Raw genomic sequence first — 14,519 nt, 5'->3', positions numbered from 1 at the left:
TCGACCCGCCGAGCCTCAGAGCAAAAATTGTTCAGAACGTCAAGCGCAGGAACCTTTTGAGGCCCTGCCGACGTCATACGCGTTTTCATTGTGCCTGTTATTAGAATATCCTCTTGCGAACGCCACCATACCGCTGTTCCAGACATCCCCTGTGCTCGTGGACTTCCGCTCTGACATCGTGGCGGTGGTCAGCTTTGTCGATCTCGTATTAGGAAGGAAGTACTATGCAGCGTCATGACTCGAGGGTTTGCCTTTTCGACTTACTCGCTGATGATAATCAGTTAGCCGTCGAGATCGTTGCCTCCGAATGGCTCGCGCGATATACCTCGAACTGGAAACTTGCGCTCGCAGAGTTATATACATTGTTAGCAAAGGTGAGTTTTTTTCCAGTAGTTTTTTTCTGAGGCAGTCCCAGTTAGGGAGGGCAATTAATTGCCTTCAAGAAGGCATAATGAGATGCATTTTTGTTCCTTTCAGGCTGGAAGCTGTATCTTTACGGTGACGGTGCAAGACTTCGAACAATTGAGTGCTGAAGGTATCGGAGCACGCGTGCTGTCTGATATGATGGCTGGAAATTTTCTCGATGATAATCCTTTGGATTTCCAGTCAACGAAATCACCGAAGCGGCAGTTCAAACACTTCCGGACCACTTACTTAGAGTTCTGGGATAGTATCGTCAAAGTTTGTGACGATAATGGCGCATTTAACATGGGCAGACAATCGCAAGAAAATATTGAAGTAGGGGCCGTGGATAATCCCACAACCCTTTTTGACTGCATCACAGACATGCTCGCTGTGTTTTCTAGTTTGCGCGCAAGGAGACTCAGGCTTGCTGCAACAGAGGCGGGCCTTCAACTGATTTCCTCTCTCGTACAGAATGCAAAAGTGGCGGCCAATACACGAGACCTTAAGCAGCGCCAGCTAGATGCAGAGAGGAAAAAGAACCGCCCCAACAGATCCATCGCAAAGTCACTACACGATGGCCTTGGAAATGCACAGAATAGCATCCGCAACACAGAGACAATGATTCAGGGTGCCTTCAACAAGTTTTTTACCCATAGATTCAGGGATATTGACCCTTCCATTCGATCAGCCTGCATACACTCGATCGGACAGTGGATGTGCGATCTTCCACTGTTCTTTCTTTCAGACTTCTATCTGAAATATTTGGGTTGGTCCCTCAATGACAAAGATTCTCGTGTTCGCCTTGCTGCCATTTCTTCACTACTCCATGTATACCAAGCTTCATCTGAAAATCTCGCCTTAATGGACACATTCAATGCTCGTTTTATCGTTCGAATTTGTGAAATGCTCAATGATGCAGATTCTCGTGTGGTTGCGAGCGCAGTCAAAACTCTGGGAGTTCTACATGGCTCTGGTGTGCTGTCTCGCCAAGATATGGAACCTGTGGTGACCCTTCTCCTGGATGAGGACGCTGAGATTCGTAGTGCAGCCGCATCAGTGATACCATGCATGGTCCGCTGGGAAGTTTCGCGTGATGCGGATGTTCCGACTCGTGGCTCGCTTCGAGGTGAAAACGAACCAACTGACAAGGAAGTGCGCTTCTCAACTCTACTTGCAATTGTTCGCATGACTGCGGATCTTTGTGACAGCCGTGCACGAATTGCGAGTGTCGTGGATTCCCTTTGGACTACCTATCAAGACATTTTTACTGATTGGAATTTGATGTTCTCTATTCTTTTGAACGACGGGACAGATGATTTTGAGCAACATTCCTTAAAGTCAAATGTTTGTCTTAATAACAGCCACGCCACTGCTTTGTCAAATGTATTGATTTGCTCTGTGCGTCGTGCAAGAGGAGAAGAACTTGTTAAGTCTGATAGCATTTGTGGTCATCCGATGCACTTGCTTTCGAAACGGCAGGTAACAAGATCACAGCGCGAGGCTCAGTGTCATGCACATGAATTATTTACGCAAGCTTCAATGATTTTGCTTCCTTCCGTCATGTGCAAGTGGAAATCAGATGAACAGGTTTTGGTGCCGCTCATTGAAGTCGTTCAGCATCTTAAGCTTGAACATTATTCCCTTAGGCACAGAGAGGAAGACTTTGGAGCTATCGTCAAGTTCATTACTGAGATGTTTTTTCTACATAGCAGTAAACGAATCATGGATGCGTGCATGGATGTACTGTGCAAGGTAATTGGAGAAGGGACTTTTCATTTTCGTGAAATGTGTGCTCAATGCGGCAAGGACGTTCTCTCAGTTGTCGCCAAAAGAATAGGCGAGATCGTTGGATCTGATCGGAGTGAGCACGCTCGTGAGGTCACGCAAAGCAAATTTGATAAATCAAGTGAAGAGAACCACGTAACACCACCAAAAGGAAACGATGAGTTCGATCACCTTCAAATGCAGATTGCACTCCTGCGCTTGAACTCTTGTTTGTCATTTATTTTATTGCCTATCTCGTTGACAGGCCTTGTCTCAAAATATGATGATATTCACAAAAATCTACTAACTATCATTTCTGATGTTGTAAATGTACCATCGCACTTTCGAGCTCATTCTGCTGCACTTGCCACGCGGGCTGCGGCGATGCTGTTGGTACAACGTGTCGTTTCAGCTGTTGGTGAAACACCCGAAAGCGACTTTGATGTCGGCAAATACACCACGATGATTGCTGACTTCATGGAAACAGTTGCTGCTGCTTGCCGATCATTGATGGAAAGTAACACATGTAATCGCCTACTAGTAAAGGCTTTCGCGGCATCTGTCACAAATCTTGTTGTCTACTCACAATTTGTCATACAATCACCCACTGCAGTTGAGGAGGGACTTGTTGGCGGGCTTCAACTTTGCATACCGGACAGCACACTACGCACTGTCTGGGATGCGTGCAATCACTTGATCGATATTCCGCATGAAGACATTCATTGTCTTGATTTCCCGACTCGTGAAAGTGCCAGTGATGATGAAGAGATGTCAAGATCAGCTTACAGTTTGGCCATGTGTGACATCGCATTGCTGAACCATGGATTTGTTGCCTCAGAGCTGCTTGCAAATTTGGGACAGTCGGGACACTGGACTGACTGCGCTCTCAGATCACTTATGACAGACCTTCGTTTCTTGGGACCACATGCAACTGCCAACACAATAATGACTTCCCTTGCGTCAGCTTTTGAAGAGGTGAATGCAGCAGAGTTGGAAAACAATGACGGGCTCGTGGAAGCATTTGGTGAACTTGCGCTCCGCTTTGCAGACATGTTCACCGTTGGGAGTCACCGAGACCGAATGGTTGTGAGATGTATTATTGAAGAGGGGCTCAAGTATGTTGTGCCGCACGCATTGCCTCATCCATCCAGATTACAATTTCTTTCACTTGGCCTTGGTCCTTTTGTTGCCAAACTTGCTTCCGGTGATGCAAAGGCGTTAGTGCAACCATTGACAGCAGTTGTGTCTGTGATAGAGGAAGATGATGATCTGTATGCACCGCTTTTTGCCTTCATTAAAGTCGTGGCGACTCGTGCTCGGGGAACCAGTTAAAACCTTGGCTGTTAACATTGACACATTCAACACGTGAAAAAATCTTTGCAAGCATAACAAGAAAACGATGTCGAATTGTCCGTCACATGAAGTGAAGACAAATGTAGACCGTAGTTGCCGAGTGGTTTGGAGCTCTGTTTACTTATGATGTTGAAGTGTTGCTTGGAATAATACTGGAATAATGAATTAGTGAAAACATATCTTTTTCCCTGTGCACTTTTTCCAAGCTGCTGACATTTAAATAACATCTTCGTCATAAACTAACTGTAATAATGACCCTGATGAACGCAATGAACCTTGCCATGCATTACCTCGCGTTGCTTGCTTGCCGCCCAGGAGTGGATTGGTCAAATATCATACCTTCGTATTTAGAATAAAAGCAACTAAAACTTTAATTTCACAGGAAAGGTGTCCTTCGCCAATCAAGCTCCTATTCAGCCCCTCTGACCCCTTCGATTCCCTTGGCAAGTTGAGCGACGTCCTTGAGACCAAAACGGGTGTATGCCTGGTTTTGCCAAGCAGCGCCTCCTGCTCTGCAACCGCCATCCCAAACATGCACAAACTTGTCCATATTCTGATAATGCGATTCAAATATTTTTCGATAGTACATCTCTTCTTTGCTCTGCGGAGGATTGATTTTGTATAATGTCGTCGCCTTGTCAAACTCTTCATCCGTTACGTGAGCAGCGCAGAAAGCCTGCAAATCATCGACCCAATTTAATCCAACTCCTTCACATTGCATCGCTTTGGTTCTCCAGAGAACAGGATCCGGTATCTCGCCATCGAAAAGTGCACGAAGGGCATGCTTTTCAGGCTTGTTTTCACCCTCTATCCGTTTCAACTCAGGGTCTACCTTGAGTTGAAGGTCGAGATTTGGAAATGATAGTGACGTCATAAACTGTTACATTCATACAAGACAGCAGATGATCTCAAACAGTTTACCTGCATAACAGCATCAATCACGTTTGGATCCAGGAAAGGAACGCGGGCTTCTAGGCCATGCGCCATTGTCATGCGGTCGGCTCTTTGGCAATTGACATTGTGGAGGTGGTGAAAAATGCGACGAAGCTCTTTATGTATCGCAGTAGAGTTGGGCGCGTCGCGGAAATAGAGATACCCAGCAAAAAGTTCATCAGAACCTTCGCCAGTGAGAACAACTTTGACGTATTTGGATGCTAGCCGAGCAAGAAAATAGTTGGGAATCGCAGATCGGATGAGCTCTGGTTCATAGGTCTCAAGATGGTAAACAACATCGGGTATGATGCTGCAAGCTTCTTCTGAGGTAAACAGGTACTCATGATGATCAGTGCCGAGGTGTTCAGACATCATTCTTGCGGCTGTGATATCTGGGGAACCTTCTTGGCCAACAGTGAACGTGATGAACTGCTGCTTAGTCTCTTCTAGCATTGGCTTGATGATTGTTGATATCACGGCCGAATCAAGACCACCAGATAGCAATAAGCCGATGGGGACGTCCGACATCATCTGTTCTCTGACAGCTTGAGTAAGCACTTCACGCACATGGGAAGTGTCCTGATGACATTAGTGCCGAAAAGAAAGGAGAGTTGAGGCATGCTGCGGCTGATGGATGCCAGTTAAAGAAATCGAAGTTGACCTTACCTTCCTCCCGACATAGTCGTCGCTGTCCCATTCAGGCCTGTAATATTTCACAAAACCACTCACCGGGGTCCAATAATATCCGGCTGGAAATTCCTCGATTGTTTCACATTGATCACATATCGCCTTCAGCTCAGAAGCGAACCAAATGGAGCCCCCTTTTCCATATCCGATGTAGAGGGGCTTGATGCCGCAATGGTCACGAGCTGCTAAAATGTTTTCGCCATCATCACCGACGCAAACGAATCCGAAAATGCCATTAAGTTCTTTGACAAACTCCGGACCTATTAGTTTGAATAGCTGGAGCAAGACTTCAGAGTCCGAACCGGTCTTTGCAGTGCCGAGCTCATACTTTTCCATCATTTACGGACCACAAACCGGATGCGAGGTAGGATAAGGACCGGCAATTATTCAGAAGCGAATTGATGTTGAAGAGTTTGCATTTTTGGGCTACCTGTAGTTGGCGAAAGTTGTAGATTTCGCCGTTTGCACAGACAGAATACTTGGCATCTTCATAGACAATCGGCTGTTTTCCGCCTTCAGGATCCATGATCGCGAGCCGCTCGTGGGCAAGGCCAAATTTTTCATTTCCATAGTAGCCAGAGCCATCGGGTCCACGAGATCGCATTCGAGCAGAAAGGTCTCTCATCAGTGTCTCCCGGTTGTCAGCGAACGCACCTGCAAGCGGAAACGGTTTAGTGTATATAATATATCCAGCAGTGTCTCGCGGACCGAGATGAAGCTCCCGGATTCGGACAGCGGCAATGGATTGTCGCCCAACAAAGATAACGGTCAGGTGTAGTCCACAGCTTTCACATTTTCCTTACCATTCGGATCGTAGCAGGCAAGGATCGAGCACATTTCCGGATTGAAGCGGAACCCGCGTCGACCCATATACCCTTGAGCTGCCCGGCGCCAGGGTGCAATACAAGAGTATCAAACGTTTTCAAAAAAGAAGTGAAAGTTGGATGCAAGAACGACCGAATGAATTCATTCATCATTCCTGTGTCAGCACTAGAGGAAGGTTGCTGATATAGCCACGGCAACCCTCCAGCTGGATAGAAGAGCCATAGATTTCGCTACGAGCAACTCCAAGTGGACGGAATTTTGTTTGTGTTTTGTTGCTACGGAGACGCCAATCCCGACGAGGACATGGTGTCCAGGAGGGAGATGTACTGTTTACTACGCTCATTTGTTGTTTTTCTGCAAGTTTGGCTGCAGTCGTGCGGGCGACCACAAGTGTGATTTATTTTTCACCATGTAATGTTATGATATTTAAACTATATTTAATATTCTATCGTTAAGAGTAAGTGTTATTACCTTCGAAGGTACCTTCGAAGCTACGTACTACCTTATTAGCATAGTTTATTTTAAGTGGTTTTAAAAGTTTAATGGTTTTAAAATACGAGGTACGAAGGTATATAAATACGAATGAAGTAAGCAAGATACATATTAATATGAACGAATGAAGATAATATACGAAGTATATTTATATCCATACCTTCGAATGAAGGTAATAAATACCTTCGAAGGTATTCTGGATTTCAATCATCAGGTTGGAACACTTTTACGCCGATAACTTATATAAAATGATATCATAAGTTATATCATACCTTCGTATCATCTTTAACTTTGGAGCTAAAGGTACCATTGATTTAATCGTCGTATGGTAACATAGTCATCAAATTCACGTTCCAACGTTAAACTCAGACTTATCATCGTTAGCGCGATACCTTCTAAGGTATCGCTTTAGGTGTTCCAACCTGATTGAAATCCAGAATACATATACGAAGGTATCTATCTTCGTATTTTCGTATTTACCTAGCCTTCGGTATAAATACCTTCGTATTTTTTTTATCGTTCGAAAGATATCACGTATACCGGAATACGTGTTTATGGTCATGAACGAAGAAGCAAGGTATTAATTATTATATAAATAATAATGATAAGTTTCGTACGTACATTTATCACTTACAGAACCGATTCGCGACGAAATGTTAAGCGTGAACGATCGAGATCCTTGTATGGATATAATATCACAATATAACTACAATATACCTATCTCAGTCCTATCTCCCAATATCGTTGACTCGTTGATTTTTTTGACTCGCTGACTAAAACTAAAATTGGGTCGCGGGTTTTTTCCCAATGGCGCCCACTTAGGACGGCGGGCGCCGAGTAGCGCATTTGCCAGTTGTCCCAAAATGTTTGGCGCGAAGCGCGTGTCAATATTTGCAACCGACCGGTGATCGTATGATAACTGCAGTGCCGACCGAAAGTCAACGATATTGGGAGAAGAGAGAGGTCCATAATATAAAACTTGTAAGAATATTAAATAGACTTGTACCTTCGAAGGTACTCATGCATTATGTATAATATTTTATATTACCTTCGTACGAAGGTGTGATATTTACGAAGGTACCTTCGAGGGTATTATTTATGATGACAAAATTTACGTTTAAAAATTGAACTTGCGTGGGGACATGAGGGAATCGAACCCTCGACCACCTCCACCCTAAGAAGGTATCATACCACTAGACCAATGTCCCGAGCGCGAGACCGCGAGATACCAATGTCCCTATTTCGATGAAAACCATGGTGTATCGTGCAAATATAAACACTCGCTTGCTCGTGTGTTTGACAACCTGAACGGAACGACCCGCTTTTCTGCTGGCTTCTGCGCATAGTGTTCGTGCGCGCCGTACATTCCGCCACGAGCGCCGTGCTGGCGGTCGTTGGTGACGGTCCATCCGCCGACCCTTTGCATGAGTGAGATGATAAGCGCGACGTGTACAAGGGCGAGGTTGCGAAGGTGGATTCGGTTTCGGAGCTCGTTCGGCGGGTCGATGGAGTCGTAGATGGCTTGCGTTCGCTCGTTGACGGCGGCTATAAAATAAATACATACGAAGGTACGAAAAAATATGGTACATATTCTGGATCGACGCCAAGGCCCGTCATCGACGCTTTCCTCGTGCCCCACCTTTCCTTGTAACGCACCTTTCACTTTCGCATCATGCACCGTTCGCGCCGGACCCTGCCATCCCTGCGCGCCTTACTTTGCGCGTCCTTGCCCAGCTAGTAGCTTCTAGCTAGCTACCAGTTCGATACTCTCTCTGAAGCACAAAACAACCGATTCGTACGAACGAAAATACCTATCAACGAAATCCTCCCTCTGAAGTACGAACGAAAACGCTCCGAAAAAAGAACTCCGTGTGAGCATTTAGTGTGCCGCGTCGCAGCCACGAGTTCATATGTAGGCCGTCTCGTGTGGAAATAGTAGATAGTCTACAAAAAAATCGCTCCTGCGCTGGATGACTGCTTCCGCTTATTGCTAGACTATGAAATCACGTTAGATCTTTTATTGAGAAGCTAGGTATTTACCACGAATCCCGAACCATGAAATCACGTAATAATTTGATAACAAACTAGATATAGCTAGCTAGATAGGGTGACGCAACGTTATAAAGATGTATTTCATACCTTACTTATTATTAATACGAACGATGCTATTATCAACTATCTACGTATACGACAGTAGTATCGTGTGTGTATATAATATACGTATGCGCGCATGCCTCCTCGGCTAGCCGACCACCCACAGGACGAATTATTATTATTATTATCTCCGGGGTGTCCACTGCTGCCTGAAATCCAGAATACGAAGGTGACGTAACTTTTTTCTGACGAAGCAGGCAGGAAAGCGCAGACCCCTGCTGCTGCCAATCACCCCCCCTTGCAAGATTCTCGACCCTCATCACTTGCACAACTTCTGGGGCGCGAGCCCATCGCTGGATCTCCAGGCTGTAGCCAGCGCTGCTCGTGACGCCGTAGGCTCATCATGTGATGCTCGGGATGAAGCCGAACCTGGCGACCGTCCGTTTGCTGCGTTCCTTATCGGCGCAGGGGACCCGAGGCATGTGATTACCACCCTTGCTCGGTCACGGCGGCACGGTGGTGAATGTAAGCTCATTTCCTTCCACATCTTCGAGTCCACTATGCCCGAGATCGCGAGGCACGTGCTGCTTCTCGCCGTGCTCATGACGGACGACTCCCCTCCCACGGAACGATGCGAGCGGTTCCTGGAGATTCTAATGAATGCCAGGGTCAGGGTTTCAACAGCAGAGTACATTGAGCGGATCGCCGAGCGGCTAAATCGCGTGGCGTGCGCGGTATTTGCTGGAGAGATCGGCACCGTGTTGGATGATCCCTTCTCCCAAATCTTTGATCTCTCTTTTCTCAAGTTCCGCGAACGAGACGATCTGCTCGATGTGTTCCATTCGTGGTCACGACAAGGAGAACCCAGTAAACGCCATGATGAGTTTGACATGGAGCGCGCATGGGAACGCAGGTGCAGGCGTTTCTACGGCGAAAGGTACGATCATAGAAAAAACATGGTGGATTGGGATTATAACACCAGGCTTGTGCAGGAGGGTGCCTCAGTAATTCACTTCAGTCACTTTGCTCAGTGGCGACTGACCGGTATCGGTTTTCCTGTGCGAGAGTCAATTTACCCAGAGATGAACCGTACACTGGTGACCCGTTCGTGCGGTATCACGAAGGAATACATAGACAGAAACATGCAAGATCACGGATGTAGCGTACAGAGTAAGGGTTATTGGGGAGACCTGCTGAGTGGGCCGTACTTCTCGTTCGGCATTGAGGCAGAGGAGCCTGAACTATTCAGGGTTTCGAATAAACAGCATGTCAAAAACGCTGTCCAGGTTAGCGAGTACAACGTGGCGGCATGTATATTCGAGATGCGCACCGGCGTGCCATGGAAGGTCGTGATGGGGCGACGGCCAGGGATGGGGCAAGACGATGCGATGTATGATGCGGACATCATCAACGCATGGGGGAGTGAAGACGAATGTTTTCCACCTGTTCCATCTGGTTGCTGTAGCCAGGCCACAGAAAATGGCGAGAATGACGAGAACGGAGGAGCACCTCGGAAGCAACTTCTCTGGAGAGACAGGAGCAGGTCGTACGCAGAATACTGGAGGAGGCTTAGAGTTATCCTCACAGGGCCTGGAGACCTTGAAAAAGTTCTCACATCACGCGCAATAAAACTAAACAACGGTGGGTTTGATTGTATCACAGTGGGCGCATGGCATGCGCTAAAGTTGCTGCCAGAACTTGGCCCGACAGCGAGACGGTGGAAAGGACCTGGGACCACGCCTGGCATTTTGATTGTGGAGGGTGCAAAATATCTTGTTTTCATGGACAAAAAAACAGTTGCCAACTTCACTACGAAGATCGGAGAGTTGGCAACACGGGCGGGGTTTCGTCCGGTTCCCGCTAAGGTGCCTGAGAAGGATGCAAATTGGACAACGACGAAACCTCTAAAGGATTTTGGAACCAGTGCCGAAACATCCACGCCCGTAGAACCAGGTATCCTCTGTGGGGTTGATGACGTGCATCGGGTGTTTGTAGCTATTTAATGATTGCATAGCTGGATTGTGACAGTATGGCAGTATTGTTGCATCCTAACATCTGACAACCAATTTTCGTGCCGAGCGTTGGTAGCGCGCCAGCTCTTAATTTCATTTCAGAACCTTAGTTGACTCGATTTCGTTCTGCGCTTGGCCACTGTTCCGCCTTGGCTTCGTACATCAGTTTCCCCCAACCCCTCAAAACAAGCACCGTGCTTCGACGCTGACGACGATAAGAGAATGCTCGAAGCAACATGCGTCTCGCCCACGTGTGCACGAAAACTGAAAAACATAAGCTAAGCGCGCGTCCTTTGTAGTGTCTATCAGCGCGAATCAAACATTGTTGGATGCGGGCAGCCTCGTGTTGTACATGGCGCCACTTGCGAAGCGCACGTCTCTGTGCATTTGCATCGAGTACGGCTTTTGCTAGACGAACCCTGGCTCCGATGAGCCATGTGTCGAGCCAAGTCATGAAAGTACGACGACGGAGGCGAATTTTGTTATGCTTTGACGCTGTTTCATATTTTCCCCGCTTGATTAACTCTTCTTCGACGTGACTGTGCCACAACCGCAACTGGGATCTTGCCAATGCCACACGCCCGCACCAACACGCCCAGCTCCATTGGTACCATGATCGCACATATTTTTTCAAGCGATTTCCCCGTTCAAACAATGCCGCAAACGTAATAGATTTGCGATGCATGACTCCCGCTTTTGCAACCTTCCGCCAGAGGCAAAGAGCATCAACGCCAAGCCTCCAAACCCTGTGCTGAAAAGCAATCTCCTGTTGTTCCAATTTAAACGCCAAGGAAGGCAGGCCGTGCATAGTTTCAATCCAGCGAGTAAAGGTAATGCCAATCAAGGCACGGCAGTTGTAACCCTCCGCAATGCGCCAGTGTTCCATGTCAATGAGTGCCTGCGTAGTGGCGACAGTCCAACGCTTGAAGGAAGATGTCAGAAATAAGTGATATTTATGACACCGCGCGCATGCATCGAGCACATTTGCTGATTGCACCATGCGCCAGGAATCCCATGCCACCATGCGCAAGCGTGCATTCCTGTGCGCGCGTGAAAGCGATGTCATCTCCCAAAGAAACGCGCGATAACGAGCAATTTGGCACCATCGTTCAAACACTTTACGCATCAAACACTGCACCCAGAAAGTCAATGCTCGCTCAGACACCGCATGTGACATTCTGTACTCTCTCCACGTTGACCATGCCTTGGCCATGGATGCCTTGATAACAAATGCAGTTGCTTTGCTGGCAAGATTTTTGGCACATTGTGCAAATTCTACGTGATATGACCATCGTTTCCAGGCGATAGTCATCGCAGAAGTCTGCGATCGTGACTCCATCTCATGTACCAGCTCGTATGTCACCTGTGTGTTCCTCATATAGAAACACCATAGCTTAAATGCCATTTTAATCGTATAGAATTTCAGGCACCGCACAGCAAAGAACATATTCCTCCTTGTGGCGTGTCCTTTCTTACTCAGTGCAACCCATTGCACGAACGCCTTTGTCTTCAGCGCGTATGCTGCTCTCTTGGATGCAACAACTGACTCTCGCCATCGAAGCCAATACCCAATCTTTTTTCGTTCCCTCGACCATTTTACCGCCATACGCGCAGACCCTATATCATCTACATACTTCCTCCACTGATTCCAGGTCGCAACGATCAAATTATGCTCGCGAAACTTCAGGCATATATGCATGTATTCCCGTTGTGCAGTTACCTTGACAACGCGCTCGAGCCACCTTCTGAAGCGCGCTGCTTTGTCGCGATGCTCGAAGAACTTGATCGCGCATATATCCGAGTGAATCTCGCCCACGCGCTTGCACCATCTATTCCACGTTATCGACATCAATGTACTTCTTAATCTTTCAATCGCTGCGGCGAGCACACTACGCGCGTGCGCGGATTTGCTGGCAAATTTTACCCAGCGCATGAACACCTCTTGTTGGAGGGATCTTGCGAACGTGGCGAGAGCAACTTGATTGTTCGCCGCCACAAGTCCTGAAGTCATCTTGTGCCATGCCAATATTGCTTTTCGCATCAGGTTACCTTCCGCATATCTGCGCATTTGGAGCAGCCGCCGCATGATGTATAATGCCCAGATCTTTGACCGTTCCCTCCAATGAGTGAAAGCGGGGCTGACAAGAACCTTGAGAAGCTTCCCGCTTCGCTGAGGGTCATTTCTTGGATTCGCTCCGAATCGGCAGGGGACCTCCTGAAATCTTGCACTGAGATGTGAGTTGGTTGGGTCTGGGCGGAAATCAGAAAGGCGCAGCTCAGATATAAGCTGATGCACATGGCCGATCGACCCCAAAATCCTGGTCATGATTACAGCTTCGACGCCTGTGTCCAAATCGCGGTTGGGCTTTGCCTCGTTCCAAGAGATCATCTGAGAGAAGGCCGACAAGCTGAATGCCAATGGCAGAGGTTGCAGGTAGTCGCTGTGCCGTGGTCGTTTTGATGGATTTCTCCCTGTCACACTTATATTTAGCTTGCAATTTGGATCTGACGTTCGATTTGACAGACTGGATCCCGCCTCCCGACACAACGGATTCTGGAAGGCGAGCAGTATCCCTGGACGATTCATCCCCAGCACGAAGGCGTTCAGGGGCTGAGCAGGCCTGCCGCACTCACTGACAAACGTCGTAAAACCTCCGTCGATGTGCTCTGACATCGCTAGCGCGTCATATACGGCATCGACGTCGTAAACCTCGGAACGGCCGTCAGGCGCAGGCCCTTGCATCTCACGCGGGCCAAACACAGAGCGTATCAGATCTGTTGAGTGGTCCGATTTGACGCCACGCGACAAGCCCAACCCGGAAGCGAGATGCAAACGTCCATATCATAGCGGAATCGAAGAAAGGTACCTTCGAGCTTTGACGAGGATGTGTGAAAACAAGTGCGATTTCAGACCTAGCATAACGTTGAGGCGCTGCGCCTGTTGTCTTTGTCGTAACACTTATACAAGTACTCACACCAATCGTCCCCTCACCATCCAGCAGATGTTCTTCGCATTGCCAGTTGCAGAACCGCTAATAAAACTAAAATGTCCTAAATGTGACGGGAAAATAAATATCCAGATTGCATTTAACCGAGCAATTAGTCAGGAAATATCCAAAGTGGACCAGATTGCGTTTCAGTGACCTTTTAGTCAGGGAACAAGAGAAAATAATTGTGACAACGACAGCCTCGCGGCAGGAAGGCTGAGAGAGAGAGCGGCATGCGAGAAGAGGAGCCCAGAAGGGAGGTCCTCGACTCTGAAGGACCATGCTCTAGTACCCGAGTAACACCCAAGGCGAGCCGCGGGTTTTAGGAGCTGTAGCCGCCTTCAGTAAACACACAATTGTCTACACCGTTAAGGCAGAGGGACGCCTCCAGCCTGAGTTCTTCAGACTAAAATACAAGTAATAAGCGGTACCAGTACAGCAAGAGGTACTGGCACCAGCAGTAAGACCAGAATCGGTTTCCTAGCTAGCTAGCTAGCTATAGCTAGCTAGCTAGCTAGCTAGCTAGCTACTAGCTAGTAGTACTATAGTAGCTAGTGCCTATCACTGAGAACGGATATCCGTTTAAACGGATCGCGCAAAACGGATCGTGCGCGCGCGCGCCGTGCGTCGCGCAGACGGCGTTTCAAGGCGTGAAACTCGGCGCGCTGATTACGTGGCTCCTCGTATGAGGTCTGGGGCTTGTCGTCTCGTCGAATGATGCCGCGCACGTTCACCTCGACCCGCGCGCCGGTGCGCCGGAGCCCAAACTGCGTTCATTAAACGGATTTTCAAAACGGATCGTGTATGGTCACTAGTCGAAACATTTTGTTAAAATCCTTAGCTATAGTGCCTATCACAACGAACGGATATCCTAGCTGTAGTAGCTATTAGCGCTCTAGCTCTGGGAATTTTGCGTGGCCGCGCGCGATGTGTTCATGAGAGATGGCGCGTATAACCCTTACACCGA

General features: G+C 47.8%; 4 protein-coding genes across 4 annotated transcripts; 2 read left to right on the top strand and 2 right to left on the bottom strand.

The window, feature by feature from the left end:
- Window positions 1-224: 224 nt before the first annotated feature.
- On the top strand, window positions 225-3,900 carry MICPUN_54972 (sister chromatid arm cohesin; the record flags this gene model as incomplete). Its single annotated transcript, XM_002507454.1, has 2 exons — window positions 225-374; window positions 478-3,900. 2 exons carry the CDS (start codon window positions 225-227, stop codon window positions 3,499-3,501), a joined length of 3,174 nt encoding a protein of 1,057 aa, XP_002507500.1. The 3' UTR covers window positions 3,502-3,900.
- ASNB (B-type asparagine synthetase chloroplast precursor) lies at window positions 3,848-6,352 on the bottom strand. Its single transcript, XM_002507059.1, has 6 exons — window positions 6,122-6,352; window positions 5,946-6,027; window positions 5,573-5,796; window positions 5,122-5,475; window positions 4,444-5,034; window positions 3,848-4,354 (listed from the first exon to the last, which is right to left on the bottom strand). Exons 1-6 carry the CDS (start codon window positions 6,308-6,310, stop codon window positions 3,932-3,934), a joined length of 1,863 nt encoding a protein of 620 aa, XP_002507105.1. The 5' UTR covers window positions 6,311-6,352; the 3' UTR covers window positions 3,848-3,931.
- A 2,233-nt stretch (window positions 6,353-8,585) lies between these two features.
- CS051 (hypothetical protein) lies at window positions 8,586-10,679 on the top strand (the record flags this gene model as incomplete). The annotated part of the gene is made up of 2 exons (XM_002507453.1): window positions 8,586-8,700; window positions 8,815-10,679. The coding sequence occupies 2 exons, from the start codon at window positions 8,586-8,588 to the stop codon at window positions 10,554-10,556; spliced, it is 1,857 nt and encodes a 618-aa protein (XP_002507499.1). The 3' UTR covers window positions 10,557-10,679.
- Window positions 10,672-13,308, bottom strand: SFI1 (spindle assembly associated Sfi1; the record flags this gene model as incomplete). Its single annotated transcript, XM_002507058.1, has 1 exon — window positions 10,672-13,308. The coding sequence occupies one exon, from the start codon at window positions 13,306-13,308 to the stop codon at window positions 10,672-10,674; it is 2,637 nt and encodes an 878-aa protein (XP_002507104.1).
- Between the last annotated feature and the right edge of the window lie 1,211 nt (window positions 13,309-14,519).

This window comes from Micromonas commoda, chromosome 1, assembly GCF_000090985.2.
Source record: "Micromonas commoda chromosome 1, complete sequence".
Lineage (NCBI taxonomy): Eukaryota > Viridiplantae > Chlorophyta > Mamiellophyceae > Mamiellales > Mamiellaceae > Micromonas > Micromonas commoda.
Note: the sequence above shows the minus strand (reverse complement) of the source record. Positions and strands in the feature narration are given on the sequence as shown.